The 15,975-nt window shown below is 47.2% G+C and overlaps 1 protein-coding gene across 1 annotated transcript in view; it reads right to left on the minus strand.

The window, feature by feature from the left end:
* LOC123624311 (spectrin beta chain, non-erythrocytic 4) overlaps positions 1-12,097 on the minus strand; it is a 62,292-nt gene extending 50,195 nt beyond the window's left edge. Inside the window, exons 1-2 of the mRNA XM_045531964.1 lie at positions 11,926-12,097; positions 751-902 (exon numbers count right to left, since the gene is read on the minus strand). Coding sequence (XP_045387920.1) covers positions 751-902; positions 11,926-12,097 — 324 coding nt within the window. The remainder of the gene's footprint in view (positions 1-750; positions 903-11,925) is intronic.
* Positions 12,098-15,975: the final 3,878 nt, after the last annotated feature.

Raw genomic sequence — 15,975 nt, forward strand, 5'->3', positions numbered from 1 at the left:
TCGGTTTTATCCAAGACCCAGGACCCTGAGTCGTGGCTTATTCAGGTCCCCGGCTCTGTCCCGTCCATCCACGCGCCACCTGCGCCTTGGTGACCACGCCCCCCACATGAAGACCCTTCCCTGCGGCCTGTAGCCACATCCCGACCCGCCACCGATCTCTCCCCCACGCCCTAGCCTGGGGCTCTTCCCCTGGTTTTTAGCTCAATTCCTTCCAGGGGCGTTTCTTCCCATTCAGTCGCCCTGCCCCCTGAGCTCCAGGCTCCAGTCCTTTAATGAATCTCTACCTTGAATCCCCCACTCTGAGACGAAGCCCCACCCAAGCCCGGAAACACAACCCCAATCCATGCAACACGCACCCTACAACACTGTCTGCGTCCCCAGACCCCCACGACATAGATGTCACCCTAACAACGACACTGCCCCCCACCCCGCCCTGGAGCCTCGCACCCGCATCCACTGCCCTGCCACAAGAGCTCTGCCCCTGTTTCATACCCACGCCCCTTGCTAGCTCATAACCCAGGCCCGACCCTTGTAATAAGCTCGTCCCTTCTGCAATACCCCACCCCTTCCAACGAAGCTCCGCCTCCGACCCCGGCCAGCCTGGGCCACAGAATCCCGCTGCGGTTCCCAGCTGAGCCGCACCCACCAGTAGCCAGAACCCCCCTCTGGTCCAGCCCTTCCAGAGAAGCCCATCCCCCAGCCAGAGACCCCAGGGCCGTCCCTCTTCCCCAGCCCCTCCGGCCCCCTCACCAACTGCTCCCCGGACAGCACTTCCAGGAGCCGCGTGAGCACGAAGCCGTCCCGGAGGTCCGCATAGAGGTCCGCGATGTGGCAGCCCACGCGGGCGAGGTGCGAGTTCACCCACTTGGTGAAGGTTTTCTTCTGCACAGCCTCGCGCTCATCTGCAGGACAGGCCCTAGTGAGCCCCCGGTCGCACAGGAAACCCCGGCCCCTTCCAGCTGCGCTTCAGTCCTCCACCAGCCAGACCCTGCTGGGCCCAGCTCTCTGCAAGAGTCCGCCCTTAGCACAGGCGCCTCCTCCTACCTGCAGCGCCTTCCCCTGCTCTCCTGCCCACCTGGTGACAACCTCCCTGCCCTTTAACGTTTTCCTGAGATATCACTTCCCCAGGAAGCCTCCCTGTTTCCTGTCTGGGCTCTGCTCATTCATTCAGTAACTCTGTGTCTAGGCTCTGCAAATACAGACAGGGCCTCCCTCCCAGAGCTCAGTTTAGTGGGAGCGCAGGGAATACCCTAGTGAACACGGGGGGTGCCATGGAGACTTGAAGGAGGAGGAGGGACAGGATGAGAGTTGTATTTCAGAAGTATCTCTGCCTGCTGTGCGGAGAATGGATCAGAGAGGGCAAACATGGCAGCCCCAAACCCAGGGAGGAGCTTGGAGAAAGGGCTCAGGGGAGAAAGGATGAGGCTGGGCCAGGGCAGAAGCTGCAGGGTTGGGAGAAGGGGAAATATCGGGGAATCATTTATGAAAGGTAAGAGGTTGGGCGCGGTGGCTCACGCCTGTAATCCTAGCACTTTGGGAGGCCAAGGTGGGAGAATCACTTGAGGTCAGGAGTTCAAGACCACCCTGAGCAAGAGTGAGACCCCCATCTCTACAAAAAAAAAATAGAAAAATCAGCTGGATGTGGTGGTGTGTGCCTGTAGTCCCAGCTACTCAGGAGGCTGAGGCAGGAGGATTGCTTGAGCCCACGAATTTGAGGTTGCAGTGAGCTGACTCAGTTCTCACCAGTGGGAGAGGAGTGGAAGAACGTGCAACTTCTGCCTCACTTGCTTACAAAAAAAAAATTGTTCAGACTTCTCTTACTATCTTTTTTTAAAATAACAGCTTTAGTATGAGCTATAATTCACATACTATGAAATTCATCCTTTTAGAGTGTAAATTTGGCAGGGTGTGGTGGCTCATGCCTGTAATCCCAGCACTTTAGGAGGCTGAGGTGGGAGGATCACTTGAGCCCAGGAGTTTGAGACCAGCCTGAGCAACATAGCAAGACCCCATCTCTATAGAAAATAGAAAAATTAGCCAGGTATGGCGCACTTGTAGTCCCAGCTACTCGGGAGGCTGAGGCAGGAGGATTACTTGAGCCCAGGTGTTTGAGGTTGCAGTGAGCTATGATGATGTCCCTGCACTCTAGCCCAGGCAATAGAGTGAGACCCTGTCTCAAAAAAAAAAAAAGTGTCAATTCAGTGGTTTTTAGTATATTCACAGAGTTGTGCAACCATCACCACTATCTAACATCAGAACACTTTCATCCCCAAAAGGAAACCCAGCACCCATTAGCAGTCATTCTCCATTTTTCCCTTCCCTGAGCTCTACGCAAACACTGAGCTACTTTCTTTCTCTATGGATTTGCCTACTGTGGACATTTCACATAAAAAGAATCATAGAATATGTGGTCTTTTATGTCTCTGGCTCCTTTCACTTAGCTAAATATTTTTAAGAGTCATCCATGTTGTAGCAGGTATCAGTATTTTATTTCTTTTAATGGACAGATAATATTCCATTATGTGGATATACTGCATTTTACTTATCTGTTCATCAGTTGATGGACATTTGGGTTGTTTCCACTTTTTGGTTATGATGAATAATGCTGCTATGAATGATTAGAAAAAGTTTTTGTGTAGACACACGTTTTCAATTATCTTGGGTATATACCTAGGGGTAGAATTCCTGGGTCATATGGTAACTTTATGTTTAACTTTTGAAGGAACTGTCAAACTGTTTTCAAAGTAGCTGCACCACGTTACATTCCCACCCGCAACGTATAAGGCCTCCAATCCCACATCCTTGTCAATACTTGTTATTTTCCTCTTTTTAAATTAATTTTTTATTTATTTTTTGTTTTTAAGAGATGGGGTCTCAAAAAAAAAAAGAGAGAGATGAGGGTCTCACTATGTTGCCCAGGCTGGTCTCAAACTTCTGGCCTCAAGTGATCTTCCCACCTTAGCCTCTAAGTAGCTGGGATTACAGGTGCAAGCTACTGTGCCTGGCCACCTTTTTTTTTCCCCTATGGCCATCCTAGTGGGTGTGAAGTGGTATTTCATTTTGGTTTTGATCTGCATTTCCCTAATGACTAACGATGTTGAGCATCTTTTCATGTTCTCCCCTTTTTTTTTGTTTTTTTTTTTGAGACAGAGTCTTGCTCTGTTGCCCATGGTAGAGTGCCGCGGCATCAGCCTAGCTCACAGCAACCTCAATCTTCTAGGCTCAAACAATCCTTCTGCCTCAGCCTCCCAAGTAGCTGGGACTACAGGCATGCGCCACCATGCCTGGCTAATTTTTTCTATATAGATTTTTAGCTGTCCAAATCATTTCTTTCTATTTTTAGTAGAGACGGGGTCTCGCTCTTGCTCAAGCTGGTCTCGAACTCCTGACCTCGAGCTATCCACCCGCCTCGGGCTCCCAGAGTGTCCTTTTTTTTTTTTTTTTAGAGACAGAGTCTTGATCTGTCACCCAGGCTGGAATTCAGTGGCACAATCATAGCTCATTGCAACCACCAACTCCTGGGCTCAATCTTCCTCCCTCAGCCTCTTGAGTAGCTGGGACTATAGGTGTGCACCACTATGCCCAGCTAATATTTTTAGACATTTTTTTAGAGACAGGGTTTCGCTATGTTGCCCAGGCTGGTCTCAAACTCCTGGCCTCAAGTGATCCTCCCACCTCAGCCTCCTGAGTTGCTGGGATTACAGGTGTGAGCCATCATACCCAACTTTTTTCATGTTCTTATTGGCATTTGCATATCTTCTTTGGAGAAATGTCTATTCAAATCCTTTGCCCTCCTCCTTTTTTCTTTTTTGAGACAAAGTTTCATTCTGTCGCCGTGGGCTAGAATGCAGTGGTGTCATCATAGCTCACTGTAGCCTCAAACTCCTGGGCTCCAACAATCTTTCTGGCTCAACCTCCCGAGTAGCTGGGACTACAGGTGCACCCCACCACACCCGGCTAATTTTTTCTATTTTTGATAGAGATGGGGTCTCGCTCTTGGTCAGGCCGGTCTTGAACTCCTGACCTCAAGTGATCTTCCCACCTTGGCCTCCCAGAGTGCTAGGATTACAGGCATGAGCCACCATGACTGACTTTCCTTTGCCCATTTTTAAATGGGGTTACTTGTCTTTTTATCATCTTTACTATCTTTGAAACTTCCTGTGAATCTATAATTATTTAATAATTAAAAGTTAAAAAAAAAAAAAAGGAAATTGCTTCCTGGTCTTTCTCTTTCCTTTCCTGACTCCCATAAGCTGGAACACCACGGTCTACAGAACACAGGATGGAAGGAACTTGGAATCCGCACTGACTGCTTCGAGCTGAGTCACCTGCCAACTGGGCTGCTCATTTGGGACTATCTAGGAGAGAGAATAAGCTTCTACCTCCTTTAAGCCAAGTATCGTTAAGTCTTTTTGTTAACAGCAGCTTAGCCTGGACAGGTACTGTTAGGATTACATCATAAAATTTTTAAGTTTCCTATTAGTGCAGGAATAAAGATGTGTATTTCCAGTCTATTTCCCTTGTCAACCATTTGAAATCTCTCAGTAATTTCCTTTTTCATAAAATTTACCTTTTGTGACATTATTAAGTATTGCATTTTACTCTGGCAGTAGAAAATATACATTGACTCCTCTGTATTTTTTTTACTTCAAGTTGCATCTTGAATGTTTACCTCTAATTTGAAAGCAAATATGCAGATATTAGTAGCACATCCAAATGAAATATTAAATGTGGGGTTTGTGCTGTTTAGACTGGTTGGGGGCCTGTATGAACATGATCATCAGACCCACGTGGGGAAGTGATGACAGGAAATACATTGAATAGGTATTTGTTCCTCTGCCTTCTAATGGCCAATGCCCGTGCCAAATAGCAGATTTTGGCTAATACTAAAGCCAAAGTGGAACACTAGTGTGTGCCCAGATCGGTACCAGAATGAGGACAGTTGGATTCTGTCCTTCCTGTAATGGTGACTGGCCGTGTGACTTCTCGAGGTCATCTTCCCTCTCCAGGCCCCCATTTTCCTATTTGTTAAAAAAGGGGTTTGGACTAGATCAGGGTTTCTTCGATGGGTTCTTGGGGACCTCTGGTGTTTGAGATCTCATGCTTGAGGGAGAGGAATCCATGACAATATTTTTTGTTTTGTAATTTCACTTTGATTATACCCAAAGAAAACCAATAGAAACATATCCTAGACCATCTTGATGACAACTTCACAAAGGATGATGCTGTGAGATTTCAGTATTTGTGATTATAGTCCTGGTAGCACGGAGCCAGGGTCAAGAACTGAAATGCTGGCTGGGTGCGATGGCTCATGCCTGTAATCCTAGCACTCTGTGAGGCCAAGGTAGGAGAATTGCTTGAGGTCAGGAGTTCGAGACCAGCCTGAGAAAGAGCAAGACCCCGTTCTCTAAAAAAAAAAATAGAAAAAATTAGCCAGGTGTGGTGGGGTGCACCTGTAGTCCCAGCTACTCGGGAGGCTGAGGCAGGAGGATCGTTTGAGCCCAGGAGTTTGAGGTTGCAGGGAGCTATGGTGACACCACTCACTGCACTCTAGCCGGGGCAACAGAGTGAGACTCTGTCTCAAAAAAAAAAAAAAAAAAAAAGAACTGAACTGCCTACAGAGGCCAGACAGGCTGTATACAGTGAGAGAACTAGGACCTTCTACAAGGGGGGCAGTGGCCACACAGGCCCTGTGACTGTAGCCTGGCAGGATAGAGGCCAGTGTTGCCATATCATGTAATAAATAGTTCATGAGGAGCCAAAAATCTGGCTTTTTAAAGTCAAAATCTCCCTATTTTTAAGTGTTGGCAACTGATTTGCATTTTCATAAAGCACAGTGGGGGTGCAACCAAATATGTCTCAGAGTGCCGCTCTGACCTAAGATGACACTGAGTGTTCACTGTGTTGGTGTGTTTGGCTACCATGTGGAGTGTCTTCTGTTTGGCCCTCTGGTGCCACCGTCCGCTCATCTGGGCCCAAGGAGGCTGACCGGTGTGGACTGTATGAATGGGCTCCGAAACCTCAGAGGTCCTCAGACTTCTAGTTGGGTTGGGCCAGCAGGAGATCAGGGGACAAAGAATTTATTCCTTCCTGCTCCCTCCCTGCCTGACCAGCTCCTGGCAGTGCCTGCATCCTCTCTCTACATCCCCAGCTCTTGCCTTCCCTGCCCCAGTCTCTGGGGGTCCCTATCACCTCGTAGGTTCCCTTCACCCTGCCCACCTCTCTAGACATAGTGGGTGATTAGTGATTCACTCTGCAGTTTTACCCCTTTGTGGGGGGGGGGGAGCATCTGCTTCCTGCCAGGACCCTCCCTGACATAGATACCTCCAGGCCAAATGACAAGTGTCTTACCTCTGCCATTGTTCTCATACTGAGTTCTTTTACCATTTATATATTCTTCCCCACGGTGGGAATCACCAATTACAAGTGAAACACATTTCCTTAGAATAAGACTTTAATTTATTCATACACTGAATACGTTGAGACTTTCATAGAGCAGAGGAGTAACTACTCCTTTATCCATTGGCTTATCCGTGGCTAAGGGGGAGAAGATAGAGACTTAATATGTAAATGATATGTTTAGACATCTGGGAAAAGTTAGGAAGCCAAAGAATACTGAATATTGAGAGAAATGTGGGTATATCATAACCCTTATGCCTGCGGACAGGGGTACAGACAGGGACAGCCACTCCAAAAGCTATCTGACATTCCTAAGTCAAATTAAATCAGGACACACCCGCATGACCTCCGTCAAGGAATTTGGACCCTCCATCAAGTCCCAAAGACTTTTCTGACACTGGTTCATAAAGAGCCATATGCAAGGATGTTCCATGCAGTACTATCTGTTCAGGGAAAAGGTTCGGGGGTGTCCCTTACTGGGAAGGAGTCACATATTGTGAGTGTGAACCTTGGGCCGCAGGCAGCAGTTAGAAGCAACAGATTACATGCCCTCAGAACCACTCGGACAAGTCTTTAGGCACAATACTGAGTACAAAAATAATGCAAAGAATGCAATCTAGAACATGATAAAACTTGCATGGGTTAGCAATACCTGCACGTACAAACCCACGGATATATAGATTCCAGATTTATAACAAAGTGACACTGCAGTTCGCTAGGGAAAAAATAGTCTTTTCAATAAATGGAGCTGAGTCAACTGGATATCCAAGTGCAGAAAAAATGAACCTGACCCACACCGTACACAATAATACATAATAATAAATTTCATTTGGCTTATAAATCTAAATGTGAAAGCAAAACAATAAGGCTTTTAGAAGAAAATATCAAAGAATATCTCCGTGGCCTTGGAGTAGGCAAAGATTTCTTAAGTAAGACACAAATAATATTATCCATACAGGAAGTGATTATTAAAATACACTACATTAAAATTAAGAAATTCTATTCCTCAATAGGCCCCATTAAGAGAACAAAAAGACAAACCACAGAGTGGGACAAAACTCAACACATATATCCGTCAAAGGACTTGTACTCCTGCAAAACCATCAGAAAAAGTTAGACAAATGAATAAGAAAGTGGGCAGAAGACTTGAATGGTCATTTCACAAGAGGATATTCGAATGGCCAATAAACATATGAAAATGGGCTCCACCTCATTAGTTGTCATTAGTCATCAGGAAAATGCAAAAGTGAAACCATAATAGAATACACACCTGCCAGAATGGTTAAAATTAAAAAGACTGACCATACCAAAGGTTGGATGTACAGCAAATGAATTGCTCATGCGCTGTTAGTAGGAAGTAAAATGGTACAAGCTGCCAGGTTCTACTAAAGTAGATACACACATCCTCTATGACCCAACAACTTCACTCCTGTTGGGTATAACGCACCAGAAATGAGTGCATATGCCCACCAAAACCATGTGCTAGAAAGTTGAGACCACCATACTTTGTCTAATAATAGCCCCAAACTAGAAGCAGCCCAAATGCTCATCAACAGGTAAATGGATAAACAAATGGCAATATTGTGGAATACTCCACGGCAACGAGAAGGAACAACCAACAAGTACGGAAAGACATGGTTGAATCTCACAAGCATAATGAGGAGTGGATGAAGCCAGACACAAAAGTATACCCAACGAGTTATTCCATTTATACAAAGTTCAAACACTAGCAAGATGAATCTATGCTATTGCAAGTTCATTCCCCATACAGTCCACTAAAAATATAAATAAATAGCTAAGAAGTTAGGAGAGTGTTTACCCTTGGACTGTAGTGATAAGGAGGTGGCCGGCCTAAAGGGGCTTCTCTGGGACTGTCACGTTCTGTTACTTGGTATGAGCACTGGTTACAAAAGAATGCTCATTTGTTGAAATAATGGACACTAATGATTTATCTGCCACTCCCTGTGCAGGTACTACTTTATTATAATAATAAAGAGTTAAATCTATACATCTACATGCATACTAATTAGCAATGCATATTTTGCAAAATCATCCAGGTGCATGGGAAAGGATTCGCATTAAAACCACCCAAATGGCTGCCTATGAGGAGAATGAATGGGTGTGAGATACTGCAATAAAAGAGAAGAAACAAATAAATGAAGAGGAGAGAGGGCTCACACAGATCAACGACAACACCAAGCCACAAACTGTGGGGGGTGACTAATGGAACTCGCTGAACATGGATCTAAACAATTTTTTAAAACATCTTCATGCAAAAAGCATGTTATGGAGGTCCCTGATCAAAGGCTTTGCCTTGGTTTGAATAGAGAAAAACTATGAGAGAAGTGAGCAAAGAGATGCAAAAGAAATGTACCATCATGGTCTACATCATATTTGCACTTTGAGCAGCAAGGTAGTTTCAGCAGGACAACAGGAAGTTACTGCTAACCTGAATGTTACTGGTTTTGTGGTTTGGGCCTGGAGTTCCTCAACACATGTGTTTTAGTTGTAGAGCTACATATGAACTACAGGCATAAGAGGTTTTTCTTGTTTTGGTTTTTTCTGAAACAGGGTCTCACTTTATGTCACTCTGGCTAGAGTGCACAGGCATCATTATAGCTCACTGTAACTTCAAACTTCTGGGCTCAAGTGACCTCCTGCCTCAGCCTCCTGAGTAGTTAGGATAACAGGTGTGTGCCACCACACTTGGCTGATTTTTCTATTTTTTGCAGAGAGAGGATTGGCATGGGAGATTTAAACAGAGTTATGCATTTGTGTGAATTTATGAAAACTATAATTGTAATAATTGAGGTGAACACAGAAGTGTATGAGAAAATTTTTTTATCCTAAAGGGATTCCTTCCATGGGCTAGATGCTCTCTGAAGCATGGTTCTACGATTTGATTCTCATCTTACCATAGCCCATCTCTGCTTAAAATCTTTCCACAGCTCCCTGGTGCCCTCCAAGGCCCTTTAAGATCTGACTCCCACCGGCTCCTCTCCCAGCATCACTGCTCCTCGCCTATAGCTGTCTCACTCAAGCCACTCCTAACTTCTGGAGGTCTCGTATATGCTGTTTCCTCTGCTGAGAATACTCTTCCACTCTTCACCTTAGCGTTCATTCCTGTTCATCCTTTAGGCCTCACCTTAGACATCTCCTCCTCCAGGAGGCCCTCCTTGATTTTCCAGCCTGGATCAAGTATCTCCTCTGGGCTGCTACAGCCCCTGGGCCTCCCCATCACAGCCCTCTGCCTGTACCTGCCTATAACACCCCTGACCCCTCTGGGCCATCACTGTCTGGCTGGATCTGTCCCTACCACTGGACTGGGAGCCCTGCAGGGGGGCCAGGGCTGGCTAAGCCACCACTATGCCCCTTATATTATCTAGCACAAGCCAGGCACACAGCAGGCACTAAATAAAGATTTTATGGACAAAATATCAAATTCTAGAATTCTAAGTTGATATGTTCATATATTTTTAACATCCTAGGAGTCTAAAAGTATGATTCTAAATTTCCACGAGTATGTTTTTATCACTCTAGATTTCTAGATTAGAGGAAGCTGGCAATCCGTGGCTTAAATCTGGTTCACATTTTGTGGCACATACAGATTTTTTTTTAATTGAGAAATTCCAGACAAATGTCAGAGTTAGTAACTTTGGGGTCCTTATTTCCCCATGGCCAGAGCTAGTGATCAGGCCATTATTATCTAGTATTCTCCTTATTTATGTCACTTGCTTTTCTGGAGGCCTTTGAGTTTGACACCCCTGCTTGACATCTTATAAAGTTCCAAGAATCTTAGTATCAAAGATCTCATGATTATAAAATGCTGAGTTACTAAAGTTATGAGATTCTGAGGCAACTGACTCTGATATTAAGGTTTTAAGATTTCATGATTATAACAATCTATATTTTATGATTACGGTGCTCCATGTTTCTAAGACGTCAGAGTCCCAAGAGTCAAAAGTGCTAGGGGTTTTATGCTTTAAAGGCTTATGATTATGAAGTTACACATCTCTGAGGATTCTCAGGGTCTTTGAACATAGAGTTTTGTTTTTTTTTTTTGAGACAGAGTCTCGCTTTGTTGCCTGGGCTAGAGTGAGTGCCGTGGCGTCAGCCTAGCTCACAGCAACCTCAAACTCCTGGGCTTAAGCGATCCTACTGCCTCAGCCTCCCGAGTAGCTGGGACTACAAGCACGCGCCACCATGCCCGGCTAATTTTTTGTATATATATATTTTAGTTGGCCAGATAATTTCTTTCTATTTTTAGTAGAGACCAGCTCAGGCTGGTCTCGAACTCCTGAGCTCAAACAATCCACCCGCCTCGGCCTCCCAGAGTGCTAGGATTACAGGCGTGAGCCACTGCGCCCAGCCTGAACATAGAGTTTTAATGTTGATGATTAAATACTTCTGAGATTCCAAAGCCCTATGAATATAAATATAAAGTCCTAAGGTTCAAGGGTCTACAATTCTGAAGGTCTGAGGTTCTAAGACTTTATAACCATAACGTTCTCTGGTCTTTGCTGATAAATCAAAGACATCAAAGTAGGGTGACCAACCATCCCAGTTGGCCCAAGGCTGAGGGCTTCAGTGGTGAAACCAGGAAGGTCTGATCACTCTACCTCAAAGTTCTCAGGATCTACATTTCTAATCTGAAACTCTAACGGTTTAAGATTATAACATCCCAAGGGTCTATGTGTATTACAGTTTAGGTTTCTAAGGGCCTAAGATCCTAGGGGCCAATGGTTAAAATTTCTTAGGTCTATGAGTATAAAGTTCTACATTTCCAGGGGTTTCTCTTTCTAGAGGTGTAAGAATCTCTGAGTATGACATTCCAAGGTCCTAAGACCCAGTGGTTCTGCATTTTGGGATTCTAACGAAATATGCTTATAAAGTCCCACATTTCTGGGATTGTACATTTGTCATGTTTTTTTTTTTTTTTCCTTTGAGACAGGATCTCTATGTTACCCAGACTGGTGTCCAACTCCTGGCCTCAAGTGATCCTCCCACCTCAGCCTCCTGGGTAGCTGGGACTACAGGCATGTACCACTATGCCAGCTAATTTAAAAAATTTTTTTTGTAGATACAAGGTTCTCACTATGCTGCCCAGGCTGGTCTTGAACTCCTGGCCTGAAGTGATCCTCCCACTTCAGCCTCCCAAGTCACTGGGATTACAGGCATGAGCCACCGCACCCAGCTATTTTCTAAGGTCCTAAGGCTATCCTGCCCCATAGCAGCAATGAGCTGCATGTGGCTATTTAAATTTAAATTAATTAAAATTAAATAAAATGTAAAACTTAGCCCTTCAAGTAGCATTGGCCACATTTCAATTGCTCAATAGCCACACGTACTACTGATTACTATATTGGACATCACAGAAATGGAACATTTCTATCATCGTAGATAGTGCCGCTCTAAGGAGTCAAAGGGTAAGTGTCTGTAACTCCCTTCCCACTTCCTGGCCATCGAGGTCTCAGGTACCCTTCCCCTCCCCGCTTTCTCATCCCACTCCAGCCCTCCTCCAGGTACCTGCCAAGGCCTTGATCCGGGAGCACTCAAAGAGTGAGGCGGCTGCGGTGGAGGAGGCTGGCTGCTCCCTCTCCCAGCCCCGGTCTGGACTGTCCCAGCGGGCGGCAAGGTTGTTGTTGTTAGGGGCAGGCAGGCCCTCCATGTTGTCCACTTCCCCTGGTACCTGCGCCATTGGGGAAGGTGAGGCCTGGGGATGGGGAGAGGCAGGTTAGGGCTGGAAACAGAGCGTAAGCCCAGAGGTCCCACTTCTAACTGAGTGGCTGTGAGTCTTGTCCCCTCTCTTGCCCTCAGTTTCTCTGTCTTTAAAGTAAACATAATAATAATGATAATAATGTTCACCCTGACCACATCAGGGCTATGGTAAACCACCTGGTAAACCACTTAGCACCTGGCACAGTAAGGGCTCAGCAAATTGTCACTGTTATTCCTATTAGAACAATAACATTATCAATTATAGAAATCTATAATGCAGTAATAACAATAATAACACTTATTGATAATGAACATTTGCACTGTTCTCAGTACTTTATATGCATTCTCTTATTTAATTTCCACAAATTTAATTCCCTAAATATCAGCTATGATGACACCAATTTTTTTTTTTTTTTTTTTTTTTTTTTTTGAGACAGGGTCTCTGTCACCCGGGCTAGAGTGCAGTGGTACAAGCAAAGTTCACTTAACCTTAAACTTCTGGGCTCAAGTGATCTTTCTGCCTCAGCTTCCCAAGTAATTGGGACTACAGGGTCGTGCCACCACGCCTGGCTAATTTTTCTATTTTTGTGAAAAGACGGGGGTCTTGCTCTTGTTCAGGCTGGTCTCGAACTCCTGGTTTCAAGCAATCCTCCCACCTTGGCCTCCCAAAGTGGTAGGAATACAGGCATGAGCCACCGTGTCCAGCTATGTTTGCCAATTTTACAGCCAAGGAAACAAGCATAACGGGGTTAATCCATTTGCCCATGGTTACACAGCTAGTACATAGCTAGGATTCAAACACAGGCATTGTGATAGAATTACTGAATTAATGGCCCCAAGTCTTCACCAGTGTAGCCACACCCTCCACCATGTAACTCTTCAGTGTCCTCCTACTGCTAGGGTAGGAGAGGTTGGGGGCCAGGCCCCACCACTTAACTCTGGGTTTGGCCGTATGATTTACTTCGGCCAACAGAATTAGGCATAAGTGCTGGAGTGCCAGCTCTGAGCCTAGGACTCAAGAGACCTTGCATATTTCTGCTTGTGTTCAATTGTGGCCATGAGAAAAACATGCCTTGGCTAGACCAGGTCCAAGGCCCCAGTCATTCCAGCCAAGGCCAGCTGGTGCTGCCAACACAGTCCCCACTCTGACCCCAACATGTGAATGAGCCCAGCAGAGACCAGGAGAACTGCCCAGTTCAGTTCAGCCTAAATTGCTGAGTTCAGACTGGGTGGCTAAATAAATGCTCAGTGTTTTAAGACACTGAGTTTCTGGGTGGCTTGTTATGGTGGCACTATTGTGGCAATAGCTAACTGCCATATTGTTGGACTCCAGAGCTATGCTCTAGAATGCTGCTAGATTGTAAATAGGAAATTTAAAGGGGTGGGTGACATCAGATACATCTCCTCCACCCTCTGGAACCTCAGGCCTGATTCTAAGACTAAGAAAGGGGGTTTAGGAGATCAATGTCCCCCTTCTCAAAAGACCCAGACAACTGCCAACCCTAGAGTCTAGGAAGGCAGGGTCTGGGTCTTAGTCAGTGTAGTAGAAATTGTCCCATAGGCCAGGCGTGGTGGCCAGGCATGGTGGCTCATGCCTGTAATCCTAGCACTCTGGGAGGCCGAGGTGGGAGGACTGCTTGAGCTTAGGCATTCAAGACCAGGCTGAGCAAGAGCAAGACCCCGTCTCTACTAAAAATAGAAAAATTAGCCAGGTATGGTGCCATGTGCCTGTTGTCCCAGCTACTCGGGAGGCTGAGGCAGGAGGATCCCTTTAGCCCAGGAGTTTGAGGTTGCTGTGAGCTAGGCTGACGCCATGGCACTCTAGCCTGGGCGACAGAGCAAGACTCTGTCTCAAAAAAAGAAAGAAAGAAATCGTCCCTTTTGGTAGACACGCCAAAATCCATTTTTATTCTTCCCTTCTTCCGTGGAAAACTTAAAATGAGCACATGGCTACCTACCACCTGTGTGACCTTGGCCAAGTCACTTCCCCTTTCTGGGCCTCAGTTTGTTCATCTGTAAAATGATAATGATAAGAGCGCCCATTTCGTAGGGGTGTTTGAAGATGAAATAAGTTAGTGATGCAGGGAACACGGTATCCGGTACCCAGCAAGCCCTGCATACATGTTCCTTGCTACATTTCTTCATCCTCCCGTCACATATCTCAGCAAATCAAAGTGCCTGTTCTGGAGTCAGACAAATGAGTTCAAGTACTGCTTTCTTCCTCCTGTATCTTTAACCAGGGTGTATCTTTAACTTGGCCTCTCTGCGCCTCAGTTTCCCTCCCTGTTAACCGGTGGTCACAACTGTTTCTTCAATGGAGGACACTTGGGGATAGGAAGGCACTTAGCACTTCTGAGCCCTAAGGCCGAGGAACAGCTTTGGCCATTACGTGACTGATCGGACTGATGGACTGATCGAGAAGGAAGGGAGAAGGCGGGGAGGTGGGGGAGATGGGGTGTCCTGTCGGCCTCATCAAAGGCTGGCCCCAGCGCTGAGCTGCGGGTGGGATCAGATGCTTTAACCCTTGCAAGGCCGCGCCTCTCTCCCTGCGGTCCAGACACCGTGCCCAAGGAGGGGGACCTGGAAAGGGCAAGGCCTGAGGGTTATACCCACGCGCAGCTCAGGGGCTGGACTGGGTTTGGGGTTGGGAGCTGGTTCTGCCCTCGATCCCCGAGACCCGGGGGCTCAGGCCACGACCACAGCGCGGAGGAGGGATGCTCGCAGGTGGGGAGATGCTGGGGGGAGGGACCACCCGCGCCAACGCCACTCACCTGGGGCCGCGGCCGCGGGGGCCGCCGTCCTGACTCTCGCTGCGTCCGACCGCCCTCCCTGTCGGCGTCCGCGGCCCGGCCCGGCCCGGCTCAGCTCGGCCCCGCCGGCCCGCCGCTCGGCCAGATCCGCATGCGCCGCCGCCGCCGCCGCGCCTTCCTCCGCTCGCGCCGCCGCCGCGCTCGGCGCGCCCCCGGGACCCCCTCCCGCCCGCGGGCCCCGCAGCCCCGGCCGCCTGCCACGCTGGCCCACGCGCCGCCACACACTGGGGCACGGCGCGTGATACACCGCTGCACTCGCGAGGGGCACAGGCAGCGTCACACACAGTCACACACTCCCACGAGGTCGCACACTCCCACGCTGCCACACACACACACCGTGTCACTTAGAGCGTCCCAAACCACTCTCCGCACCCTCACAATCACACGGTGTCACTCCCTCATATGGGGTCATACATGGTCAAACCTGTCACATGTAGTCACACACGTGGGGCCCCACACTGGAACAGTGCCTGACAGTGTCACACTACCACATACTCAAATAAGGTCACCACCACCCAGGAAGTATCACACACAAACACACATGCCACACACTGTCGCACACTCCCAGGCACTCACAGAATGTCATATACCCACACATCACACACAGCTACACAATCACACAGTGTCACGCACTTTTCCACACTCAAAGTTGTCAAGACAGTCACCGTTCACATCATACCACACGCTCACACATCACACAGTCCCAGGGTGTCACAAATAGCACCACAACAGAAACCCACAGCCACACACTCAAATGGGGTCCCAGTGTCACACATCTTTACATGACACATGTGGTGTCACACACTGTCATAGTCTAATAGTCACACATTCCCATATAGAACACCTCACCATGTTCCCCACTCACCATATCACACAGGCTGACCCACAGTGTCACCACAAGGTCACCAAAGAACAGTATCAATGCTTTCCACACGTGGTGTGACACACAGTCACACTGTAACACGGGGTTACACACAGAAGACACAGGTGTCGCCCACAATCATGCTCTCTCTTGTGGTGACTTAGGGTCACACGGGGTCATATAGGT

This window comes from Lemur catta, chromosome 19 (genome assembly GCF_020740605.2).
Source record: "Lemur catta isolate mLemCat1 chromosome 19, mLemCat1.pri, whole genome shotgun sequence".
Taxonomy (NCBI): Eukaryota; Metazoa; Chordata; class Mammalia; order Primates; family Lemuridae; genus Lemur; species Lemur catta.